This window comes from Carcharhinus amblyrhynchos, chromosome 9 (assembly GCF_965287045.1).
Source record: "Carcharhinus amblyrhynchos chromosome 9, sCarAmb.v2.hapA, whole genome shotgun sequence".
Classification (NCBI taxonomy): domain Eukaryota; kingdom Metazoa; phylum Chordata; class Chondrichthyes; order Carcharhiniformes; family Carcharhinidae; genus Carcharhinus; species Carcharhinus amblyrhynchos.
The window spans coordinates 45,811,018-45,828,928 of NC_137332.1; the positions used below are offsets into that span (position 1 = coordinate 45,811,018).

At 43.2% G+C, this 17,911-nt stretch overlaps 1 protein-coding gene across 1 annotated transcript in view; it reads right to left on the bottom strand.

Moving 5' to 3' along the window:
• Positions 1-17,911, bottom strand: part of LOC145347764 (excitatory amino acid transporter 5-like) — a 61,704-nt gene that overhangs the window by 5,776 nt on the left and 38,017 nt on the right. The window contains exons 6-10 of the mRNA XM_080195555.1: positions 16,586-16,685; positions 10,487-10,720; positions 8,086-8,280; positions 4,953-5,087; positions 4,733-4,832 (exon numbers count right to left, since the gene is read on the bottom strand). Coding sequence (XP_080051681.1) covers positions 4,733-4,832; positions 4,953-5,087; positions 8,086-8,280; positions 10,487-10,720; positions 16,586-16,685 — 764 coding nt within the window. The remainder of the gene's footprint in view (positions 1-4,732; positions 4,833-4,952; positions 5,088-8,085; positions 8,281-10,486; positions 10,721-16,585; positions 16,686-17,911) is intronic.

Here is a 17,911-nt window from a genome sequence, read left to right on the forward strand (position 1 = left end):
CAGGAGCCATACCAAGCTGTGTTACAACCAGAAAGAATGATTTCTATGATGCATCTGTAAGAGTCATAACAGACATGCCAAATTTCCTTAGTCTTCTGAGAAAGTAGAGGCGTTGGTGAGCTTTCTTAATTATGGTGTTGGCATGGGGGGACCAGGGTAGATTGTTGGTGATCTGGACACCCAAAAATTTGAAGCTCTCGACCCTTTCTACTTTGTCCCTGTTGATGTAGGTGGGGCATGTTCTCCTTTACGCTTCCCGAAATCGATGACAATCTCCTTCATTTTGTTGATGTTGAGGGAGAGATTATTGTCGCTGCACCAGTTCACCAGATTCTCTAACTCATTATTGTACCCTGTCTCATCATTGTTTGAGGTCCAACCCACTACGGTGGTGTCATCAGCAAATTTGAAGACCAAGTTGAAGGAGAATTTGACCACACAGTCATAGGTGTATAAGGAGAACACAGCCTTGTGGGGCACCGGTGTTGAGGGAGATCGTGGAGGAGGTGCTGTTACCTATCCTTACTGACTGTGGTCTGTAGGTTAAGAAGTTCAGGATCTAGTCGCAGAGGGAGGAGCTGAGGCCAGGTCACAGAGTTTGGAGATGAGTTTCGTAGGAATAATGTTGTTGAAGGCTGAGCTGTAGTCAATAAATAGAAATCTAACAAAGGTGTCTTTGTTGTCTAGGTGTTCCAGGCTGGCGTGCAGGGCCAGGGAGATGGGTCTGCTGTGGACCTGTTGCGGCAGTAGGCGAACTGTAGTGGATCAAGGTAGTCTGGGAGGCTGGAATTGATTCATGCCATGACTAGCTTTTCAAAGCACTTCATAATGATGGATGTCCGAGCCACTGGGCAATAGTCATTAAGACACGCTGCTTGGCCTTTCTTTGGTACTGGGATGATGGTCATCTTCTTGATGCAGATAGGGACCTCAGTGGCTCCTGGGCAGTGGAATGGGGTGAAACATGCCATGGGACTGCAGAAAACTCATTTTAATACATTAACACGTCATTACAGGGCACTCTTCCAGGACATCCTCCCTCACTTGATATTCAGTGGGTGTCCACATGACATCAGAAAAGCTTCCCAAGTAGGTAAGCTAAAGTTTCCTCGATTTCTGGAAGTTTTTAAAATTCCTTTTATTGCGTCTACTAGTTTATTTCGACTTCTTTTGCAGACAATTCATTGGCTTATGTTTTTTTCTGCTTTCCTGCCTCTGACTTGCCGTTTTCTCCAGGTTAGGAATTCCAAGCATGTTCTTTGAGAGTGGAGTTTGGAACTCCTTGTGAGAAAATCAGAGTTCCAGTGAGATCAGTTGGCTCATGATGTGACAACCATCTGAGGGGGAATTTGATAAGAAATCCACAGTTGTTGTTTGGGTGGCATCTGTCATTTGCTTTCAAAATGTGATGTGCCTGACCATGTTTTGCCTTACATGTGCCATGTACTTACTGAGAATATTAGAATACAAGATATATTTTGTATCTTGTGTTATCCTTACAAATCTGTATATATCTGTAAAAGAATAGCTGTGGTGAAGGAGGAGCATATTATAGTTAATATTTTCTTGCTTAATAAATGATTTATTCTTTTGTTAAAAGTTAATTAGCAGTCCTGCATTTCTGTTCATTCACATATCTAAACAAACATTAAAGGTATGATCTATTGAGCTGGAGTTCCACTCTAGGAACTGACTTTCCAGTAGTAATGTCAGCAAACAATAGTTGATTGAATGTTTTACTTTACAAGTTTTAATCTCTTTTCGATTGCAAGAAAACAGGACAAAGATACCAAGATAACAATAATCTCTCCCTCGATATCAGTAAACTGAAGGAGATAATCATCAACTTCACGCAGCTTAATGAAGGACATGCTTCTGTCTAAATCAATGGTGATGAAGTGGAAATGGTTGAGAGTTTCAAGTTTCTAGGTGTCCAGACCACCAACAATCTGTCCTGGTCCCTCCACACCAATGTTATAGTTAAGAGAGCCCACCAACACCTGCACCTTCTCAGGAGGCTAAGGAAATTCTGCATATCCACCACAACTCTTGCCAAGAAAGCATTCCTTCTGGTTGTATCACAGCTTGGGATGGCTCCTGCTCTAACCAAGACCGCAAGAAAATATGAACATAGTTCATATTTCAAACATTCATATGAACATTATATGAACGTGTTATGAACATAGCCCAGTCTATCATGCAAACCCTCCTCCCATCTATTGACTATGTCTACACTTCCAGCGCCTCAGAAAAGCAGCCAGCATAATCAAGGACCCCATGCACCCTAGGCATACTCTCTTTCACCTTCTTCTGTGAAGAACGTACAAAAGTCTGAGATCACATACCAATCGACTCAAGAACAGCTTCATCCCTGCTGCCATCAGGCTTTTGAATGGACCTACCATATATTAAACTGATCTTTCTATATGCCTTATCTGTAACTGCAACATTATATTCTGCATCCTCTCCTTTCCTTATCCCCTATATACTCTATGAATGGTATGTTTTGTCTATATAACGTGCACTAAGTAATACTTTTCACTGTATGCCAACGCATGTGGCAATAATAAATCAAATTAAAAAAAGGCAGCCTGGGGCGTTTGAACTGAAAGGCAAAGCTGCAGTAACTAGTTCTGCAGATGAATTTGTAAAATGTCAAGATTATCCTGTTAAAGTAAGAAGACCCACTGAAGCCACACTTTTTTAAGTACAAAACCTGGTGTAGAAGGAGATAATTAACAGTTGGGGCTTAACAGCCAGTGCAGGCCAGACGCTAATGCTTGAAATAAACTTGTTCTGGAACATGGAGACAAACATGTAAAAGAAGATGAGTTGATGAACAGATCCAGCTAGAAATGAACAGTACATGTAAACTAACTGAAATAGCTGAAAAACAAAGCTGACAGCATGTGGTCAGGAAATATAGATACCGATAAAGTAGATAGAAAATTTTGTATGATAATTCAAATGGGAGTTTCATGTCTGTTGCTTTTTCTGAACACCGACTTCACACAAGCTAGTATATTCAGATTTAAAACTCCAGGTCCCTCTGGTGAGCTCCTGCTAGTCCTAATGAACTCAGACTGGGAATATATGTGAAGATTTATCACGCACAGTGTCTGGTTTAACACTTAACATCATCTCATGCCAAAGCACCGTTGTTCTTGAATTGCCGCCATATTCACACCTTTTGGCTTATTAAAGGGACATGAACCTCTTTCCTGTGCAATATTTCATGCCTTTCACTATTTTATCAATATTTCTGAACTTTATCTCATTAATTCCCAATTCTCAATTTAAAATATCCCTCCACATACTGTCCTCACTCAAGACCTGTTGCCCTGTCTCCCGATTGACATCATTCTATTCTAATACCTCAGAACCATGAAGCTTCTTAATCCATTCAGACTTCCCTTTATACAACAATTGACAGGCTTTTAGATCCAAAGCACAGTGTCATCCAATCACTAATCCTAAAGCATGTTATATTTCCCATGCCCCACAACTGACAATATCATGCACTATAAGCATCACTCCTTAACTACATTTCTTTCAATAAATCTATATCCAGAATTATTTAGCAAGCTATTTTTTAAACATATTATAAAATGTATCACAATGCAACCTAAATATCCTAAAGGCTGTTTTCTCCTCCTCAAATTAAAATGTTGTTTGGAGGAAATAGTTTTATGTGAAAACAATGGTCCTTCAGATAACAAAGCCACAAGAACAATATCCTACATTTGTCAAAAATTTCATAGCCAAGTTACTTTGAGGTTTATACATTACAAGGTGACCATGGAAAGACTCCAACAAGGCATAGTGGCACAGTGGTTAACACTACAGCGGGCACGGTGGCACAGTGGTTAGCACTGCAGCTGCACAATGGTTGACACTGCAGCCTAACAGCATAAGGGACTTGGGCTCAATTCCGGCCTTGGGTGACTATGTGGAGTTTGTATGTTCTCCTCGTGCCTGCATTGATTTCCTTCAGGTATTCCAGTTTCCTCCCAAAGCTCAAAGCTGTGCAGATTAAAAGGGCCATGCTAAATTGCCCCTTAGTGTCAGCGGGGCCAGCTAGGGTAAGTATGTGAGATTACAGGGATAGGGCCAAGTGGGATTGTTGCTGGTGCAGGCTCAATGGGCTGAATAGTCTCCTTCTGCACTGTAGAGATTCTACAATTCTAACACAGAAAGCAACAGTTGCCTATGCAAGAATTAAATAACACAGCCAGGGGTTAAGGCAAAAAAGAAACTCATAGCAATGGCCACAAAGTAATAGCAAAGATAATTTAGTTCTTGCAATCGTTATCCAGAGTGAGTTTTTTTTCCTCTCCTGAGAGCAGTGGAAGTTTAAGAGTACTGGCAGTCAGCTTTTGGCACATTCTTAAGGCCTAAACCTAGACTCTGCAGACAGAAGCTTTGTGTCCATAGGGAATATCATTGCTGAAGCTGATTCTGTCCTCACCTGCTATCCACACTCATTCCAAGGGTGGAAAGGCTGCTTTGACTGAGGTAAGTTAATACAGATCCGGCATCAAATCTGACATCTTCCTGGGCTGAATGTCTCATTGTCATACAGATCATTCATGTATATGGCCACTGCTGGAGCATATAAATTCTTTTCCATGGCTAATTATCAAACTATCAGTCATCAGAAGAGTTAACAAGTCACTAGACACATCTGCTGAATAAAATAATGTTTGAAAAGACAGCAAAATAATTTTCCTACTTCATCATTTGCCTCAGTGAAATTCTTGCGGCAGATATGAGCCATAATTCCAGCTGCCAGAGCATCTCCCAGGACATTAATCATGGTCCGAAATCTATCCCTTTAAACAAAAACACTGTAGGTTAGCAGTATGTAAAAAATAATAGTCAGCTATTTGCGGTAAAAGCGATGTTATGTAAGGTTTAAATACAGTGAAAGGAAATTCTGTTTCACAACTTACAATGCCCAGTCTACTGCAATTATTAGAGTGATGTCATCTGTAGGAAGACCAACGGATGTCAAGACGATAACCATGGTCACCAGGCCAGCTTGTGGAATCCCTGCTGCACCTATACTGGCAGCTGTCGCTGTTATGCTGGAAAAGAAGAGAAATACAAACTATTTTTGTTGGGTAAGATTCCACCTTTTGAACACTGGCTCTTGGTCTGTAACCCTACTCCTGCAAACTGAGAGGGTGACCTTAAGCCACACCTTCGATAATTCTATTCTAAAGCTAGATTGTTCCAGGGTAAATGAGAGTAGCATTCGAGATGGTGCAATATCTTGGGGGGCCAGGAGGAGGCATTATCTGGCCCGGGAGCGATGTGGAAGGGGAGCCACATTCTATCATTTTTTTCCAACCTCTCCGTCCTGTTTGGTGCAACATAGCACATTCAGCACCACTGAGGCATCAGGACCTCAGTTATGCTGGGTTGAAGGCAACAATTGGGTGCTGGTGCTCAGGTCCCATAAGTGCTGGTTGTTCTCCAAAAACTTGTGTGTCTGCAGACTAATTGATATATGGGCTTTGCTGTTTATATTGTGGTACCAAAATCAATTCTGTACTTAGATTTCGGTACTACATCTAGGTCCCAATGATCTACGTGCGTTCAAAAATTAAATAGCATGTACTGTCCAACTTCATTTCAGGCTACCACAAGGCAAACTGAAAGAGAACTGTTGGGATCGGAGACAAGAACAATGTGCCCAGCTTGACACAAGGAAGACACATCTCAAGAGGGCAGCATGGTGGCACAGTTGCCTCACAGCACCTGGAACCAAGGTTCAGTTCTGGCCTTGGGTGACTGCGTGGAATTTGCACATTCTCCCCATGTCTGTGTGGGTTTCCTGAGTGCTCTGTTTTCCTCCCACAGTCCAAAGATGTGCAGGTTAGGTAAATTGGCCATGCTAAATTGCCCCTTACTGTCCCAAGATGTGTAGGTTAGATGAATTCATCATGGTAAATTTGTGGATTTGCAGGAAGAAGGCCTAGGTAAGAGGGTAGGTGCAGATGTGTTGGGCCAAATGGCCTCCTTCTGCACTGTAGGGATTCTATGATTCTTCTTTCTATGAAAAATCAAACCCAACCATCAATACATTGTGACAGTAGGAAACTACGAGAGCAGCAAGATAACATGATGACAAGTCCAAATGGCAACTGCTGCATTCCCAAAACATTGTGATTGCATAAGCCTGGAGTTTACAGTTATTTGTAACATGAATTTTCATCTAACTATATATATATATAACACATAGCAGAGCAGCACCATGATATAAATTTAAATTTTGGCCTTCCCGATACAACCTTGATTTTCCAAATTTAATCCCTGCTTTGTTAACTGATCTCAGTAAGACATTTGTGAATGGGATGGAAATTGCCACTTGTTCTCACTCTGGATATGTACAGTAGCTGGAACTCCAGTACCAAACTAGTTGATTTATTCTAATTCTTTCTGGAGCAGTTGTAAAACAACAGACGCAAAACAAAGAAATATCGGAAGGATCTATAGGCACCAATCCAGGCATTCAGGCACTCCAACTATCCTATTCTATTTGACTCTGGAAATTTCTGCTCGCCACTCACTCTGGGAGTGCTGTCTCACCAGACAGTTTGATATGGATGCACTCACAGGGCTTGATTTTACCATCAAGTTGAACCCATTTTCGGGTGCAAAAACTTGTTAAAGTCAGATGTGAGGCGAGTATTGCGATCTGTGCCCGCTTCTATGCCAGTTCCCCCTTTACCAAGGCCCAAAAACGGCCGCGATTGGGACCGCTACCAAAATGCACGCGAGTAAAATGACTTAATGGACTGCATGCCAAACCTTATCAGCATTTCCCCCTTTACCACAATGTTTGCCTATCCAGAATCGGTGGAAAACATACATGCTCCACAAAAGTCTGATTCGGGCGCTCCAGTTAGTGAGGAGGCAAGTGCTGAGCATCTGATGTCTCAGTGCTTGAGATCGGTAGGGGAGGTGGGGAAGGGTGGGGTGAAGGTGGGTCAGACAGCTCTCTGCTTGAGATTGGTGGGGGGAGTGGACGGTGGGGTCCGCTTCCAATCTGCCTGAGATCAGTGAGGGGGAAGTGGGGGTCCATTGCCACTCTGCCTGAGATCAGTGAGGGAGAAGGAGGGGTTCGCTGCCACTCTGCCAGAGATTGGTGGGGATGAAGGGGGGTAGGGACCCATGGTCGGTTTGGGTGGCAGGGGGTGTGGGGGGATAATGGGGCAATGTCTGTGGAGGCCAGGGGAAGTATTATCCGGTCTGGAAGCGATGTGGCAGGGAAGTCACATTCTATTAATTTTTTTCTGTGCATGCGCAGTTGGAAGCGCCAATCGGAGCTACAGGATTTTGGGCGCTGCCCACAGGCTTGAGCAGCGCAATTTGGAATTGCTGATATTTTTTCAGGCAGAGTGCACATGGGGGCACCTGAGAGCGGGATTAAAAGTCGGATCTGAAACACTCCCAGTTTCAAATCTGCCCAGTATTTAGAATCAAAATGGTAAAATAGGGCCCACAACAGAATTACATCTATTACATCTGAGAATGATTACAGTTCCAGGATATTTCCTATAAGAAATCTCAGAACACCAGGTTAAATAAATTCCAATAGGTTTGTCTGGAATCATGAGCTTTTGAAGCGCTGCTCCTTCATCAGGTGAGTGCTTAATCATTGAAAGCTTGTGATTCTAAATAAACCTGTTGGACTTTAACCTGGTGTTGTGAGACATCTTGCTGTGCCCACCCCTGTCTAGTGCTGGTATCTCCACATCATGGCTACTTGTAGGATAGAAGTGGATGTGGCCCAAGGTTTCTAAGCACTGACTTCAAACTTTAAGAATTCTTAATGGCTTCAGCTCAAATATACTACAAATTTTTAAAAAGTGTACCTTTGTTGTTTTTCGAAGAAGACAGGTTTGGGCCAGCTTTCTATAGCCTTAATGCCAGATGGCACTCAACATCAAACTGGAATAGGTGTTGGAGGGCAAGGGGCTCTCATTGACCCAAACCCAAGTTAGAAATAGAGGAAAGGAAAATTGGTAAGAAGTTACTAAATCCCAATTTGCTCACATAAACGAGAATTTCATTTACCTGACAGTAATGATTTGTCCAAAGTCCAGTTCATAGTTATTAACCTGTGCTATAAATATTGCTGCCACTGCTTCATACAATGCAGTGCCATCCATGTTGATTGTCGCTCCCACAGGCAAAACGAATCTTGCAATTCTTCTATCGATATGATTATTTTCCAACAGGCACTTGAAGGTAATAGGCAAAGTGGCAGAACTGTGAACAAATAATCAAAGGTAACCACAGTTGAAACTACAGCGCATGCCTCAAATAGTGGATAGATTCATGCAGACCTGTCATTGCCTACACCTTTTCTGAAATACGTGAAAAGATGGGACTTCCACCAAACACCCAGAAAACCAGGTCCTCTGCTAACCAGCTCCCACAGCACAACTCTCCCCATTAATTATCAATGGCAAAGTCCTGGAAAATGTGGGCCATCCCCATATCTTAGAGCCTGCTCTGGATCATAGCAGACATAGATGACAAAATTCACCATTGAATCCAGTGCATCAGCGCAGCCTTTGGCCAGCAGGAGGTGAGTATTTGAGTGCCAGGATCTCAAACCCAGCATAAGGTCATGGTTTACCAGCTAACGGTGTTCCCCACGTTCTTATATACTGCGAAATCTTGAACAACCTATAGCAGGCACCATAAAGTACTGGAGATGGGCCATCAGTGGTGCTTTTGCAAGATCTTCAAAATCTAGTGGCAAAAAAGGTGCCCCAATAGCAGGGTCATTTTCCAAGTCAACACGAACAGCTAATCACTCCAAATCAACCCTGCTAGACAGCATATCCTCCGAATGCCGGACACCAAATTCCCAGGACAACTGCTCTATTTGGAGCTTGGTCTTGGCAAGCGGAGAACATGGGAAATACTGTAGGAGTGTCCTCCAAGTAACCCTGAAGAGGTCAAATATCTTGCTGACTCATGGGAGACCCTGGCTTGTGAGCAACCAAAATGGAGAAAGTACATTTCAGAAGGCACCAAACAGATTGAGAGACGTTGATGGAAACATGCAGAGGTGAAATTATGGCATCAGAGAGAGCACACAAACATCTCAGCAACTCATCTATAAGGCCCTCCAAGCACCACCTGCTTTGCATATAGCAGAGTTTGCATCTCAAAACCCATCAAACTGGAATGGAAGCAAATCCTCTTTAATCATGAGGTGCTGCCTAAGAAGAGGGATGATAAGAGGGATGTCAAATAGGAGGCAGAGAGTGGGGGTCAATGGGTGCTATTCGGACTGGCGGTTGGTGACTAGTGGAGTGCCTCAGGGGTCGGTGCTGGGGCCTCAGCTATTTACCATTTATATAGATGATCTGGAGGAGGGAACCGAGTGTATGGTGTCGAAATTTGCTGATGACACCAAGATTGGAGGAACGGTAAATTGTGCGGAGGGTGTGGAGAGTCTGCAGAAGGATCTAGATAGGCTGGGCGAATGGGCCAGGAACTGGCAAATGGAATTTAATGTTGGCAAGTGCGAGGTGGTCCACTTTGGTAGGAATAATGGTAGGAAGGATTATTACTTACGTGGAGAAAAACTGCAGCAGGCGACGGTGCAGAGGGACCTCGGGGTCCTTGTGCATGAGTCGCAAAAACCCAGCTTGCAGGTGCAGCAGGTGGTCAGGAAGGCAAATGGGATGCTGGCCTTCATAGCGAGGGGGATTGAATATAAAAGTAGGGAGGTCTTGCTGCGGCTACACAGGGCATTGGTGAGGCCGCAGCTGGAGTACTGTGTGCAGTTTTGGGTGCCGTACTTACGCAAGGATATTTTGGCCTTGGAGGGAGTGCAGAGGAGGTTTACTAGGCTGATGCCGGAGTTGAGGGGGTTGAGCTATGAGGAGAGGCTGAATAAACTAGGCTTGTACTCGTTAGAGTTTAGAAGAATGAGGGGAGATCTCATTGAGACGTACAAGATGATGAATGGGATGGATGGGATAGAGGTGGAGAGACTCTTCCCGCTCAGAAAGGACAGTAGGACTAGGGGGCACAGCCTCAAGATAAAGGGGGGGCGGTTTAGAACGGAGTTGAGGAGGAACTTCTTCACTCAAAGGGTGGTGAATCTCTGGAATTCTCTGCCCGTTGAAGTGGTGGAGGCTACCTCGCTAAATATTTTTAAGACGTGGGTTGATGGGTTTCTGATAAGAGAGGGGATTAAGGGTTATGGGGAGAGGGCGGGAATGTGGAACTGAGCCACGACAGATCAGCCATGATCTTATTGAATGGCGGGGCAGGCTCGAAGGGCCAGATGGCCTACTCCTGCTCCTATTTCTTATGTTCTTATGTACAAATGAACACACTCATGAGATTGGAGCTAATAATAAACAAAAAGGCCAATTAATTTTGATCAAATTTAATTTTTATTTTTATTAAATGATAGCATTTGAGTCTGGCAAAAGATCATGGAATATACCTTGATGAAGTAGCCAAAGCTATGAGCAAAGCTTGAAGAATTCCTCTTATATAAACAATGGGATTTTTCTTGGTGATGAAAAGGTACACCATGGGTAGAACAAATAGGCCATGGACCACTAAACCACAAACCACCGTGATAGCATAGAAACCCAGTTTCTTTCCAATTGCTGTTGGATCATCCATCTCTAGTATTTTGCCAGCAATAAGGAAAACGATGCCTATTGGGAAATAACTATCAAAAAAAAACACATGTTGTTAAGTGCAACAAATTAAGGAGAACAGAAAATAAGTAGAAATAAAAGCTAAATTAAAAGACTAGCACAAATCCAATGCAAAAATCACCCGTGCACTGCCACTGGAGTTATAGGGTGGGATTTTCCTACCGCGCTTACCCCAAAGCCAGAAATCTTGCTCAAAGTCAATGGGCCTTTGCATGATCCATGTCCCGACCCTTACGATTCCCATGGCAGGCGGGTTGGGAAAATTTTTCCCAATGAGTCATGCAGTACATAAGAGGCCCTTCGGCATATCGAGTTTGCACTGACAAAACCACACTGAATCTACTTTAATTCCACTTCTCAGCACTTGGCCCATAGCCTTAAATGTCATCACATTTCAAGTGATCATTCACATACTTTTTAAAGGTTGCGAGGTTTCCTGCTTTCCCTCGCTTCCCAAGCAGTGCATTCCAGACTCCCACTACCTTCCGGATGAAAAAACTTTCCTCAAATTCCTTCTAAATCTCCTGCACCTCAAGTTAAAATTATGCTCCCTAAGTATTGACCCTTTAACTCAGGGGAACAGCTGCTTTCTATCCACCCTTTCCCTACCCTCAATAAGGATCCCCCTCACCTCTCTCTGGCTTTAAAGAAAACAACAGAAGCCTATCCAGCATCTTTTCATGGCTCAAATGCTCCATCCTAAGCAACATCCTGGTGAAGCTCCCCTGCACCATCTCTGCATCCTTCCCACATGAGATGACCAGAATTACACACAGTACTGCAGCTGCAGCCTAATCAACATAACCTCCCTGCTCTTATAATCTATGCCACGACTGATAAAGGCAAGTGTCTTAGATGCTTTATTAACTACCTATTAATCTGTCCTGCTGCCTACAGGGATCTCTGGGCAGATCCCGCTGTTCCGCTGAGCTTCCTAGTGTCCTCCATTCACTGGGTATTCCCCTGTCAAGTTAGTCCTTGAAAAGTGCATCACCTCACACTTTTCAGGATTAAATTCCATCTGTCACTGATCTGCCCATTTCTGCACGGTCTCCCTGTGTCTGCATGGGTTTCCTTCCGCACTCCAAAAAACACATGCTGATTAGGTGGAATGGCCATGCTAAATTCTCCCTCAGTGTACCCGAATAGGCACCGGATTGTGGCGACTAGGGGATTTTCACAGTAACTTCACTGCAGTATTAATGTAAGTCTACTTGTGATACTAATAAATAAACTTTAAATGTTAATTTGACCGACCTAAGACCTTCTTCTTCAGTATTAATCACCCTGCCAATCTTTGTGTCATCCACAAACTTACCTAATCTACCACCCCTTCCTCCACATTCTCATCTGTATCATTTATATGCATCCAAACAATAAGGAGCCTAGCACTAATTCCTGTGGTGTATCCCTGGACACCAGCCTCCGGTTGAACAAACAGCCTTCTACCTGCACTCTCTGTCTCCTATCACTAACGTGGAGATGCTGGCATTGGACTGGGGTAAACACAGTAAGAAGTCTCACAACACCAGGTTAAAGTCCAACAATTTATTTGGTAACAAAAGCCACTAGTTTTCGGAGCGCTGGTCCTTCATCGGCTAAATGAGAGTTCTGTTCACAAACAGGGCATATAAAGACACAAACTCAATTTACAAAATAATGAAATCATTATTTAAATAATCATTTATCAGTTTCAGTGGGACGTTGTCAAATATTTTGCTGGAATCCACATAAACTACATCAACTACACTATCCTCTATGCACCTAATCATCTCCTCAAAAAATTCAATCCAATTCATTAGGCATGACCTCCCTCTGATGAAGCCATGCTGTTGAGTATGTGGTACCTGTCTCTTTAAGACAATATAACAGAAGTGAGTCATCCGACTTGAGAGACCAATGGGAACTGGGAGTGAGTGATCACATCAGAGAGGGAGCTAGTCCTCTCTCACACATTTTACTTTTGGAACCCTGATTTAAGCATGTAGAACTGGGCTGAGCCCCAGGACAGTCTTCATGCTGCATAAACTTCCTTTACCTAAGTTTCTCTTACCAATAAATCCCTTTTGTTTCTAACAAGATTGAAATATCTTAATGTCATAGTAGCCACAACATGACACATGTTGACTATCCCTGATGAAACTTTGCCTTTCCAACTGTAGATCAGAAACATTGAATCCCTACAGTACAGAAGGAAGCTATTCAGTCCATTGAGCCTGTACTGACCACAGTCCCACCCAGACCCTATTCGCGTAACCCTCACTACCCTGGTTAATCCCCCTGACACTAGGGACAATTTAGCATAGCCAATCAATCTATCTTTGGACTATGGGAGCAAGCCAGAGCACCTGGAGGTAACCCATGCAGACACGGGGAGAAAGTGCAAACTTCACAGAGACAGTGACCTGAGGCTGGAATTGAACCTGGCGCTGTGAGGCAGCAGTGCTAACCACTGCACTAGCGTGTCGCCCTTTTCTCTTTCAGAATTTCCTCCAATAGTTTCCCTGCCACTGATGAGAGACTCACTGGTCTGTAACTTTCTTCCACCCTTCTTAAAATGTGAGACCACATTAGCTGTTATCTGAACCTCTGGGACTTCCCCTGTGACCAGAAAGGAATTCAAAGTTTGGGTCAGAGATCCTGTAAATTTCTCCCTTGTCTTCCATAGGCAGCCTCGGTCTTAGGGATTTGTGCATTTCAAAGCCTGCCTAAACCTCCAATACCTCCTCACTTTCTATGTCAAACTGTTTAAGAACCTCATGTCCTCTCCCTAAGTTCTGTATCTATATCCTCCTTCTCTTGAGTGAAGACACGTTTACCACTCTACCAATGTTCTCCAGTTCCAAGCACAGATTGCCCCTTGGTCCCTAATGGACGTACTCTTTCTTTGGTTATCCTGTTTCCATTATATCTTGGAATTCTCCCTGATCCTATCCCCCAGTGCTCTATCATGCCCCCTCTTTGCTCTCCTAATTGCTTTCTTGAGTTCCCTTTGCTGATTTGCTTCCTTCGTGCCTGATAAAAACCTCTTTTCTTATTCAGTCCTGAATATTCCCCACTATCCAAGGCTCTCTGGGTTTTTTGCTTCTACATTTCAACCTAAAGGGAACATGTTGGGCCTGTACTCTCCACATTTCCTTTGTGAACGCCTTCCCATTGCTCTGCTGTAGAAATTGTATCCAGTTTGCCTAGGCCAGATCCTGCCTTATTTTAATAAAATCTGCATTCCCCCAATACAGACCATATTTTTCCTTTTCCGTAACAAACTTAAATCACACTGTGCTACGGTCGCTATACTAAAATGCTCCTCTACAGTCACCTGTCTGGCTTTGTTCTCCAGAATTAGATCCAGCACTGCGCTATCCCTTGTTAGACCTATATATTGACATACAAGGCTTTACTGAATATATTTCAAGAAATCGCTCTCTCGAAACTCTTTACACTAAGACTATCCCAATTAATGGTGGGCAAGTTGGAATCCACTAATATATTATCCTTTTTTTATATACACCTCAGTGAACTGTCTGCATGTCTGCTCCTCTATTGCCTGCTAACTCTATAACACACTTCCAGAAATGTGATTGCCCCCTTTTTATTCCCAAGCTCTACCCATAAAGCCTCATTTGAAGAACCTTCCAAGAAGATATCGTCCCTCCTTACTGTGGTAACTGGGTCCTTTATTAATAAAGTGATACCACATCTTCTTTTATACCCTCCTTGTCTCATCTGAAGATCCTATATCCCGGAATGTTGAGTTGCCAGTGCGGTCCTCCCTCAACCATGTCTCTGTGATGGCAACAATATCACACTTCCACATGTCAATCCACACCCTTAACTCATCAGTCTGACTATAATATTCCTAGCATTAAAGTAGAGGTCATCCTGCCTCACCTTACTCACTTGGAACTCCATATGGCTGAACTTCCTCTGCCATGGTTCCTTTACTATAGAAAGCCGTGTCCCTATTGTACTAACACTCAGTGACCCTTCCCCTGCCAAAATAGTCTCAACATCTCCCAACAGCACAATCAAACCCACCCACAAGGATGTTAGTCCCATTCTGGTTCAGGTACAGACTATTCTGCTTGTATGTGTCCCATCTTCCCTTCACTATTTAGATCTCTGATGGTGCCTGCAAAGAATTTTAATATTGAGAAAATGTAATTGAACTTTTAAAAAATTGCAAGATGGGCTTTTGGGTGGTGGGCTTTTGGGTGGTGGGCTTTCCCACTCCACCACCCGAAGAGTCAAAGGGGAACACAAACTCACCATTAGCAGCTTTCCTCCAACTGTTCAACAACTGGTAGGGCATTAGTTGCCAAAATTCAAGATTTCCAGTACCGTCTGAGGATGCATTCCTGCTTTCACGAGCTACCAGCCAATTCGATTGGCCGGCACCTCTGTAATCCCACCAGTGTTGGGTTCAAATGGTGCTGAATGATAGGAGGTAATGGAGACAGGATTTCAGGTATGTCCAGGGTATTGGCAGTACTTGGCAGGTCCTAGTGAGGGAGGGTGGTGGCCAGGTTTGAGAGGCCAGTAAGGAGGGCTGGGGGGTATGACCTTGTCAGTGGGCACAAGGGATCTCTAAAGGAGGTCACTCCTGTCTTGCCAAACACCAGCCTGCCCTGTAAATGCTGCTAGGCCATCCACCTGGTGTGGACATCTCCCTGGCAAGGTCAAAGAAGCAAAGGGTGGGATGAGACACAAGTGGCCATTAATTGGCCAGCAATTCCTGTAAAATGGGAGATAGGCTGCAGGCAGGCCATAGGTTGCATTACTGAGCCCCCACCCAAGGTCAAACCATAAAAGAGTGATTATAACCTTTATTTTGTCAGTTATAGTGCTGATAATTCATTAGCTGGTAGAACTAGAGGAAACAATAAAAAAGTCATTAGTTTTTGTGTTCTGACATTTAAGCAAATCTATGTCAGATAATGAAAGTGAGAGCAATTTTCCTTTATTTGAAACATACAATTCAATAATAAAGAAGTTAAAAACCTTTCCAAAGACTGTAGTTATATTGCTCCAGTATGTGCAAATGGAATAGCTCATTAACCTGTAGATACCAAGTATTACACAAGATTGACTAAATTATTTACCTGCATAAAATGTATTCTGCATAAAAGGTGATCAGATTTAGCAATAGGTTATTGGGAAAACAGCTATCATCTTAACGTAAGGCTAATCAGAATGGCAACTAAGTTGTAATCCATATTGATTCTTCATTGAAATGTTACTATGGACAGTGAAACTCAATCATTAGATCCCATCTTTTGAGCCCTTTTGCCAGCGGACACTGAAAAGGATCAAAGAACAACTTTCATGTACGTAGCACCTTCAATGAAGCAAAACATCCCAAGGTGCTTCTTAGAAATGTTATCGGATAAATATAAGCTATTTGAAGAGCAATCTATAGCCAAAAACTTGGTCAAAGAAGATCGGTTTAACAAGTATTTACATTTTGGATAACTTGAAATCTACAAAGCTTCAGGAAAGCATTGGAATAGGCAACAAAAAATCAAGATGAATGTTTTAGCAGCAGATGGGCTGAGGCATTGGCACTGATGGGTAATTATTGCAGATTGATGGTTTAGAAAAAAACAAAATGTTTTCCCTGAAAATCCTTGCTGGCTGGTTAAGTGTAGTGGCGTCTTATATGAGCTGATGAAGGCAGCAATGTTTATTGCTGCCCACCGGGGACTTTTGATGTATCAATAAAAGATTTACAAGATGTAAAGTAGTTTTAACATTTAGCACCAAAACATGCAGTTATCAACATTTATTGGTCACAACTTTCCCATGTGACACCATCACTGAATATATAATAAAGCAGTTATGATTTATTAGGCATGGGAATTGGCTGACAAACTCACCATGTGGCAACAGCGACAATCTTCATCACAGATTCATTTAAACACTGACAGAAGCTGACCAGTGGCATTCCATTCTTTCCCATTCTCCCCAGCATTATACCTTTCACACAGAGAACATGCACTTGTCACATTAACATGAACTGGTTGTTAGAGTATTGCATTTAATCTCCAGACCTAAGACATGGCAATTGGTTCATGGGCCCATTGCAAAATTAAGCAATTGACATTTTATGTTCAAAAAATATACAGAGAGGGAATAAAAGAGAAGGCACAAACACAATCAATCTGAAAATATCTTTTGATGAAGTACAAAATTGACAGGTTCGAGTGACAAATTTGAGTATTTTAATTTGTGGATTGCTGGAAATTTCAACGGAATTCCTCTCCCTGTGTAGAGCGTATTGTTTTCATCTTGACATTGTGACCGTAAAACATTAACAATTGTGAATTAAAATGAGCATTTAAATATCCAGAATCTATTCCAGGCTGGGTCTTATCTTGCTCTGGGGTTTTTGTGAGGGTACAGCAACAGCCCAGTGACAATCATCACTGGTCTCCACAAATGGAGAATGGCAAATGAAACCCCTGGTGGTTGGGGGCATGGCAAAACATTGCCCATCTGGCAGTGCCATTCTGGAATTGCCATATCGACACTACTGGCTTGTTGGGGGCAGTGCCAAGAGGGCTGGGGCATGAGAGGAGTAGAGTCTGAGGAGAGTGGATCCTGAGGGGGGTGGAACCTGAGGGAATTGCGCCATTAGGGACCGGGGGTCTGATGCAAAACGTGAAGGGGGGGTCGTGGAGGCGAGATCATGATGTGGAGGCATAAAGGGGAGTCCCAAATCGAGACATGGGGGATCATGAAAGGGGGCATGAAGGGGGATCATGAAGACGGTCATGGAGTGGGGTCCATTGTGAAGGCCCCAATGCCCTGATACCAGCAATTATTTTTGGAGGGGTGGGGGGGTCCCAATGTTCCTGGGGGAAGGAAGGAGGGTCTTCAATTTCAATTTGAGATCAGGGCGCCCTTTAAAATGATGGCCTGCTCATTATGAACCCAGTCTTACTGGCACATTTAGGTTCTGCCCCTCTCAGAACCAGTGTAAAACTCACCACTCTCGGAAGATTGCCGTGTGATTTGCACTGACATATCCGACTTCCCTACTTCCATCTTATCCTAAAATGCTAAGTTTTGTTGGGAACTATTATCTATGCACAATCAACGGATAGTGCATGAAGAACCGCAAAGTAGGTTTGATACCTAGAACACTGGGGAACTCTTTTTTATTGGCGTGCACTGTTCCACAGTCAGGCCCAAGACTGTTT